The sequence below is a fragment of the Arachis ipaensis genome, chromosome B09, assembly GCF_000816755.2.
Source record: "Arachis ipaensis cultivar K30076 chromosome B09, Araip1.1, whole genome shotgun sequence".
In the NCBI taxonomy this organism is placed as follows: domain Eukaryota; kingdom Viridiplantae; phylum Streptophyta; class Magnoliopsida; order Fabales; family Fabaceae; genus Arachis; species Arachis ipaensis.
In genome coordinates this window covers 139,646,150-139,654,847 of record NC_029793.2, presented here as the reverse complement: position 1 = coordinate 139,654,847, position 8,698 = coordinate 139,646,150, and the positions used below count along the sequence as shown (strand labels likewise).

The following is an 8,698-nucleotide window of genomic DNA, read 5'->3' as shown; positions in this document are numbered from 1 at the left end:
GGACTCTTATTGTGTGAGCTTGAAAGTAAGGCCGTAGTCTTCATGAGGCTACTACTAAGGAGTAGGCAAACTTCTCCAGTTTGTGGTACCTTAGCTCAGGGCCTTGTAGAACTTTACTGATGAAATATACTGGGTGCTGTCCAACCTAGTCTTCTCTGATCAGGGCCGATGAGACGGCCTTGTCTGCTACAGATAAGTATAGGACGAGGTCTTTCCCAGCTATAGGTCGGGTCAAAATAGGAGGTTGGCTTAAGAATCTTTTGAACTCCTGGAATGCCTCCTCGCATTCAGGAGTCCATTCAAACTGACATCCCTTTCTCAATAAGGAGAACAGTGGGAGGGATTTTAGCGCCGATCCTGCCAAAATCTGGAAAGGGCTGCAAGTCGGCCATTCAGCTGTTGGACCTCTCTTAAACAAGTCGGGCTTTTCATCTCTAGGATAGCTCTACACTTGTCGGGATTAGCTTCAATCCCTCTCTGTGTTAGCATAAACCCTAGGAATTTTCCTGCCTCTACCGCAAAGGCGCACTTTGCAGGATTTAGTCTCATCCCGCGCAACCTTATGGTGTCAAAGACTTGTGAGAGGTCAGACAAGAGGTCGACTTCTTTTTTGGTCTTTACCAGCATATCGTCGACGTATACTTCCCTTAGGCTCCCTAGGTGAGAGGCAAACACCTTATTCATCAACCTCTGATATGTGGCCCCTACATTTTTCAATCCGAATGGCATGACCACGTAGCAAAAATTAGCTCTGGGCGTGATGAATGATGTTTTCTCCTGGTCTGGCTCAAACATCGGGATTTGGTTATACCCCGAGTAGGCGTCCATGAACGACAAGTATTGATACCCCGAGCTGGAGTCCACTAGGGTGTCAATGCTTGGCAGTGGATAAGGGTCCTTGGGACATGCCTTATTTAAGCCGGTGTAGTCGACACACATTCTCCATTTGCCATTTTGTTTTTTGACTAGCACTACATTGGCTAGCCATGTTGGGTACTTAACTTCTCTAATGAAGCCGGCTTCTAGGAGTGCTTGTACTTGCTCCTCTACTATTAGGGCTCGCTCTGGGCCGAGCTTGCGTCTTCTCTGTTGTACAGGTCGGGACCCCGGGTAAACCGAGAGCTTATGGGACATGAGCTCGGGGTCTATCCCAGGCATGTCGGAGGCCTTCCAGGCGAAGAGATCGGAGTTATCTCTTAGGAGCTTAGTCAACCCTTGTTTTAGGGTTTCCCCTAGGTTGGCCCCTATGTGAGTATTTTTTCCCTCTTCTTCGCCGACCTGTATCTCCTCGGTTTTTCCTCCCGGTTGTGGATGCAGCTCCTCTCTAGCCCTTGCGCCTCCGAGCTCTACTGTGTGAACTTCTCGGCTTTTTCCTCTCAGGTTTAGGCTTTCATTGTAGCATTTCCTTGCCAATTTCTGATCTTCCCTTACCGTTGCTATCCCCGTTGAAGTCGGGAATTTCATACAAAGGTGAGGGGTGGATACCACCGCTCCGAGTCGATTAAGGGTAGTCCTGCCAATTAAAGCATTATATGCTGACCCTACATCGATGACTATGAAGTCTATGCTCAGAGTTTTTGATTTTTCCCCTTTTCCAAAGGTGGTGTGGAGGGGCAAAAACCCTAGTGGCTTTATTGGCGTGTCGCCTAGTCCATATAAGGTGTCGGGGTAGGCTCTTAATTCTTTCTTATCCAACCCTAGTTTGTTGAAAGCGGGCTTAAAAAGAATGTCCGCTGAGCTTCCTTGGTCTACTAGGGTTCTGTGGAGATGAGCATTTGCTAGGATCATAGTTATTACCACTGGATCATCGTGTCCAGGGATTATTCCTTGCCCATCTTCATTTGTGAATGAAATGGTAGGGAGGTCAGATGACTCTCCTCCGACCTGGTAGACTCTCTTGAGATGTCTTTTGCGAGAGGATTTGGTGAGTCCCCCTCCCGCGAACCCTCCTGAGATCATATGGATATGTCTCTCCGGAGTCTGCGGTGGTGGGTCTCTTCTATCCATATCGTCTCGCTTTCTCTTCCCATGACTGTCCGACCTTTCTATGAGATATCTGTCGAGCCGACCTTCCCTAGCCAGCTTTTCTATCACATTTTTAAGGTCGTAGCAGTCGTTTGTGGAGTGACCATATATTACTCACTACTCACAGTAGTCGCTGCGGCTCCCCCCTTTTTTATTTTTAATGGGTCTGGGGGGTGGTAGCCTTTCAGTATTACAAATCTCTCTGTATACGTCCACTATAGAGACCTTTAGAGGAGTATAAGAGTGATATTTTCTTGGTCTATCGAGGCCGAGTTCTTCTTTCTTTTTGGTTTCCCTCTCTCTTTCTTTTGTTGAGGGAGGGTGCCCAGGTCGCCAACTCAGGTCTCTTAACTTAGCATTTTCCTCCATATTGATGTACTTTTCAGCTCTTTCCTGTACATCACTTAGAGAGATGGGATGCCTTTTGGATATGGACTGTGAGAAGGGACTTTCTCTGAGCCCATTGACTAGCCCCATTATGACTGCCTCGGTGGGCAGGTCTTGAATCTCTAAACATGCTTTGTTGAACCTTTCCATATAGGCTCGTAAGGATTCTCCGACCTCCTGTTTTATTCCTAGGAGGCTTGGTGCATGTTTAACTTTGTCTTTCTGGATAGAGAACCTCATCAAGAATTTCCTTGAGAGGTCTTCAAAACTGGTGACCGACCTCGGGGGGAGGCTGTCGAACCACTTCATCGCTGCTTTTGACAAGGTTGTCGGAAAAGCTTTGCATCGCATAGCATCGGAAGCGTCAGCCAGATACATCCGACTTTTAAAGTTGCTCAGATGATGCTTTGGATCAGTGGTTCCGTCGTAGAGGTCCATATCGGGGCTTCTAAAGTTTCTCAGAACTTTTGCCCTCATTATGTCCTCACTAAAAGGATCTTCCCCTCCTAGGGGGGACTCTTCTCTACTATCACGGGAGTTCTGACCTTTGAGGGAGGATTCTAGCTTTAAGAGTTTTTCCTCTAACTCTTTTCGTCTATCCATCTCCTCTCTTAGGCGCTTTTCTATCTCCTTTTGTCGCTCTCGTTCTTGTTCTAGCTGTTCCAAACGATTTTGGTGAATATGGACTAACCCCATGAGCTCAGTTGAATGGGACTGTCCGTCTTTCTCTGACTCACGGCCTTCTGAGGAATTCACCTTCGGGGTTTTGACTCCGGAGGTTCCTTCTTTGTGTTGATCGTTGGTTTCCTGATGGAGGGTTAGGTCCGCGTCACTATTTCTGGTGTCCAGATTCTCTTGTTCAGAATCTGTTTCCACATGACCCTCCTCAGGAGATCCATCCGCTATCACTGGTTGATCTCTCGGGTCCCCGGCAACGGCGCTAATGTTACGGTAGGTAACCGGAGATTAATGGGCTGGATGGCGCTGGTTGGCCCAATCGTCTGAGGGAGGAAGCCTTTGTCAGGGTTTGCGCCTTGGGGGCCTCCGTCCGACTGGTGAGTATGAGTGAATGGGAGGTGGTACCTGCAAAGACACTCCGATACCTAAGTCAGCAAAGGGGTTAGCAGGTCTAGAGAGTATTGGGACTTAGAGATACCTGAGGGGTGTTAGTGTATTTATAGTGGTAAGCCAATAACCACCGTTGGAGTAGTGCCACTTTTCTAGGGTGTTAACCGTCCCTTTATCTTAGGAAAGTTAGGATATGGCTCGTGAAGTGGTTAGAGAGATTCTAGGGGCAGTTACTCATTCAAATGAGTGCTTATCTGCCAGTTAATCCTCGTTCCCGACTTCTTTAGAGCAAGTCGTGACTAGTTCCGACTTCGTAGCAGCTAATCTGGTGAAAAGTGAGGCCAACCCTTTGGGTTGGGCCTTTTTATTTGGATCCTGGGCCTTATTCGTTGGGCCAGGGTATGAACAGAAGTCCATATGCATGCTTTAAAATAGACTGAAGTAAGTATAACTATTAATCATTATATGTTTTTGAATCTTATTTAATTTTCAGATGGATGATTCAATAACTATTGCGGAGGCAATTTTGTCAAGAAGCTAGATGATAGTGTAGTTTATGAGACTGATTACACTGATCAGTTGACTGAGTTGGATGAAGATGTTCTAGATATATTCTCACTAAAGGATTGTTACAAGGTTTTAGGCTATAATAATATAGTCGAGTATTGGTGGCTTGTTCCTGCACTTTTGAAGGGTAGACTGAGAGCACTAAGCTATGACAAAGAGTTGCTTGAGATGTATTTATGTGCAAAGAATAACTAAAAAATATTGCATATCTATCTATTAGTAATGGAAAAGTATAGGTAAACAACTCTTAATTAGCCAATGAGTAATAACTCAAATGACATAGTCTCCCCATACTCAATTAAGAGGTTGTGGGTTCGAGTCTCATATCTTTGGTAAAAAAAAACAACAACTCTTAATTAGTCAATTTTAAATAACTGCAATTAATAATTATTAATTATGTATTTTTTAAAAAATAATAATTAGTTAATATAAATGATAGTTCAAAAATATTTGTTGGCTTATTATTGACTGATTTGTCTTTTAGCGGTCATATTTTTAAAGTGTTTCATAGAATTTCCACCCAAAATTTAATTTCATTCCCACCCATTTTTTTCAAACACTTTACTTTCTTTTACAAATTTTCACTTTTAACACTATAGAAGTGAAAACACACTTTACACTTCACTTTTAAGTTTTAACCCTAGTGAAACCAATTAAACCTACAGAAGTCGTCGCACCCAGCAGCTGTACTTCATCTTCATCACTGCCGAGGAGGACGTCTCACCCAACTGTCCTCTCTCCGATGAGTACCCTCACACCCAGCCCTCTCTCTGTCGCACCCTAGCTCTTTCGCAACCCTCTCTCGCACCCAACCCTCGCACTATCAATGCAAGCCGTGTTGTCGGATTCGCAACCCTACGTTGGCGCTGCTCCATCCGCGCACCCTGCATCGGCGTGCCATCCTCCCTCAACGGTCTGTCTCTCGCAAACGCTAAAACGATGCCTAAATTGTTGCTGCCTCTCCCTCAATCGGTGCTCAACCCTCACCTTAAATACTACAGGGTATGTATTTCTTCCATCTGTTTCTCTGTTCCTGTAATAAGGGCCATTATTTTGGAAACTTAGGTATTGATGGTGTGTTGTGTTCCTCTGTTTCTCGTTCCTGTGATAAGGGCCATGAATGAGTCTGATTCGCTTTTGTATGTTTAGTAAATTCACCTGGTACCTGGTACAATGGCTGTGATTATGGGACCTGCTAAGGTGGGAAAATCTACATTGTTATGTGGCATCGCAAGTCTTAAACAACTTCTCTTTGTCCTTGCTCAATAATAAATATATTTGTATGATTTAAGCTGAATTGAAAATGATGAATTTTTTTCTTTCGGGTAATTTGCATCCTTCAACCAAGACTTCTGATGAAGTGTTTGTGAAGGGAACAAAATCACACGTGTCTTATGGATTGTATGTTTTTTCACACGCTGTGATTTCTGTTTAACATTCAAATTGAGGTTAATCTGCTTAGTTATAATAAATTCATGCTCAAATAGATTTGTATTAACTTTTCAGACATATGAACCAGTGTTATGGTTTTGTGTTCTTCGTATTGCATACGCGAGAGTCATCAATTTTTTCTTACATTTCTTTTTACTGTTGTTGTGGCTTGTTATTTCTATCATGCTGACTGATTTTTATTATTTGAACGAGCATGTGGCTGCTGATTTATAAAAAAAAATAAAGAAATATGATGAGGAAAATCAAATTGTCAAATTGTAAAAGTTTGAATCAATGCAATGGTAGTATGGTTGAAGTAAATGCTTATTTCCCAATATATAGGTGAGTGATGCTATGGCAACATTAGCTGGAGCAGAATATTGGGACAATGATGTTGCTTTTGCTATCATTTTAGGTACCGAAACCAATGCCTGCTATGTTGAGCAAATTGATGGCATTCCTAAGTTACAAGGTGGTGTTTCCTCTTTTGGAAAAATGGTTAGTAAGAGTAGCATTCTTTCTTCATTACTTTTATGAGAATTGATTTATCTTCTTAATAGATCCTCCTAATTACTACACATGGCAAGAATGTGTTGTATTTTAAGATTTCAATAAGTATTTATGAGGAAGTTTGGGAAGAATGTTGAGATGCTGTATTATTACTCTATTTTCACATCTTGTCGAAATTCTGGGAATGAATTTGTTTCTCTTAATCTGAGGCAAAATACTCTTTCTTTTAGTACCTCTTGAGAAGATTGAGTAAGGTTTAGATGTTGCTTTCCAATTCAAATTCCATTCTTTTTCCAATTAAAATCCACTTATTAGCCATAAGTAGCCAGCAAACATAACGTGTAACTGTGTCTTCTCCTCCCAGTTTGATGATGGGCTTGGTTTCGACATTCCATCGACATCATACTCTGAATCATAGGTGAGTATATTTTTCTTTGAGAATTGAATTTTATGCCTAGTTAGGATCCTAGTTCTGATTGAGTGCGCGTGAAGATAATCTAAGTAGTTGGCCTAATAGCATAGTTCAAAAATATGCAACAGCAGGTGGTTTATAATTCTTTTCTGTTTTTCTTATCTTTTTAGTCATTTCAAGATAGCTTTCAAAATTATAACTCATATACAACGTTTTCCTTCCACTACCACTAGCTAGTAATTAAACCATATATATGTGTTCAGTGAAAAATATATAATGGTGCAGTAGTCTGGATTCTAGTTCAAGACACAATATCTGAATATTATAGTTTAATCTTTTTTTGTTGTCAGGTCGACAGAATGTAGGAAGATGTGAAACTCCTGGCGAACATAAGACTATGTGTAAAATGAAGAATGAGTTCATGATGAATTTTGGGATGGTCTGCGAACAAAAGATAAAGAGTGTGTAATTGTTCTCGCTGCTACAAATAGGCCCTTTGATCTTGATGAGGCCGTTATTAGGAGGCTTCCAAGAAGGTAAATATACTATTTTAATATCCTATTCTAAGTGCTAACTTCAGCCATTGGCTCAAATTTTTATTGGCTATGATTCATAGGGAACCTTGGATCATCAAGAACCAAAGTATAGTTTGTCCCATTGAAGAAAAACTCTTATTATTCTATATAAGATTGTACAGGTTGTGTACTAATTGGTAGTATTTCATCTTTTCAAACATGCAGATTTATGGTTTTTCCTTTTCTTTCATGCACTCTATTAAGCGAGTTACTAAGTTTTGTGAATACTTGTATTGCGCTTGAAAATAGTTTCATCATTGCTATTGTACACATTTTCTGTATGAGAAAGTCCTTTCATTTTTAGAGGGTTAAATAGCAATCCTTGAAAGTTCATGATTTATCGCTGGCATGCATTTACATTAATGTTGCTAATTGTCGGAAACCGTGGGTTTCTTTGTGTTTGGAAATGTCATTCCTATGCTAATATGTAATAAACTTGCTTAGTATGCAAATTGGCATCAAATCTGATTTGCTCTTTTACAGATAGAATATGGCAATAAAACCAACAGTTGCATTGAGGGCTATACTTGTTGGAGGGGTTGCAGCATTTGCTAAAATAGCTGGTGCAATGAAGGCCGTAGGTGGTGTAAAAATGGGTGCAGCTGCAACTGCAATAACAGCAGCTGCAGCTGCAATCGCAGCTATGGCAGGATCAAAACAAGAACAAAAGATGCTCCTCAACAGTCTCCGAAATGTACCTTTATTTGTTTTTGGATTTCTTTATATAGATTAGTTGAATCTTTCCTGAGTTTTATGGGAACAAAGCCATTTGCGGATTGTGATATTGACAGATGGTGAATATAATAACCACTTCAAATGTTCTGTTAGATATGGAATTATGAAGTCTTAGATGAAGCTGTACACTAAGTTGAATAGTGTGTTTTAGATGTTGTAAATTTTACTTTGCAAAGTGATGACTTTGCAGTGAATTTGTTTTTCCTTCTTTTTATTTTTTCAATTTTCCTATGCCGGTTTATGTTTGTATTTTTATATAAAATTTATTTTAATAACATGATTTAGTTTTTGCATAATAATTAGTTATCTAATGTTGATTATGCTGGCTTCCACAATGTTGAAAGTAATATGGAGTGGCCTAGTGAAGGATTTATGTAGCTATTGGCACGCTTTATAAGCGTAGCTATATCTTCTTGTAGTTATTAACAGTGACACTTACTAAGCATAGCTATATATCACCCTATCGGCACGCTTAAAAAGTGTAGCTGTATCTTCCCTATTGGCACGCTTTTGAAGCGTATCCAAAACTAATCTTTTGGACACACTTCAAAAGCGTGGCTATATGTATTTTTTTGGTACACTTTTAAAGCGTAGCTATAGGGTTATACATACGGTCATGTTTTTAAGTGTGGCAATAGATAAAAGCGTAGCAAAAAAGAAAGTGTGCCGATAGTTCGACAAAAGGGTGGCGATAAAGCAATCGGCACATTCGCAAATGTGACCTTTTTAAAAGTGTGCTGATAACTTAAAAAGCGTTGCGAAAAGTTATCGGCACATTTTTTTTGCACTTTTCAGCACGCTTTAAAAGCGTGGCAAAAAACTGATTTTCTTGTAGTGTACTAAATATTTTGGGATCAAAATATAATAAATTCATAAATGTAAAATGTGTATAAATTGTGTTTTTATATAAAAAGGATTATCTATTTCGCTTTCATCTTTTGACATTAATAAAAAAGTTATATATATTATTTAAAAGGATTATGCGTTT

General features: G+C 40.4%; 1 protein-coding gene and 1 pseudogene across 1 annotated transcript; both read left to right on the top strand.

The window, feature by feature from the left end:
* Window positions 4,886–7,838, top strand: LOC107616744 (hexokinase-2, chloroplastic). The gene is made up of 4 exons (XM_016318678.2): window positions 4,886–5,049; window positions 5,821–5,976; window positions 6,751–6,936; window positions 7,459–7,838. Exons 1-3 carry the CDS (start codon window positions 4,987–4,989, stop codon window positions 6,763–6,765), a joined length of 234 nt encoding a protein of 77 aa, XP_016174164.1. The 5' UTR covers window positions 4,886–4,986; the 3' UTR covers window positions 6,766–6,936; window positions 7,459–7,838.
* Window positions 7,459–7,838, top strand: LOC110262484 (annotated as a pseudogene).

Coding starts and splice junctions, on each gene's coding strand:
- LOC107616744 (XM_016318678.2), top strand. CDS start 4,987: ATGCCTAAATTGTTGCTGCCTCTCCCTCAATCGGTGCTCAACCCTCAC. Junction 5,050..5,820: donor CTCACCTTAAATACTACAGG/GTATGTATTTCT, acceptor CCCAATATATAG/GTGAGTGATGCTATGGCAAC.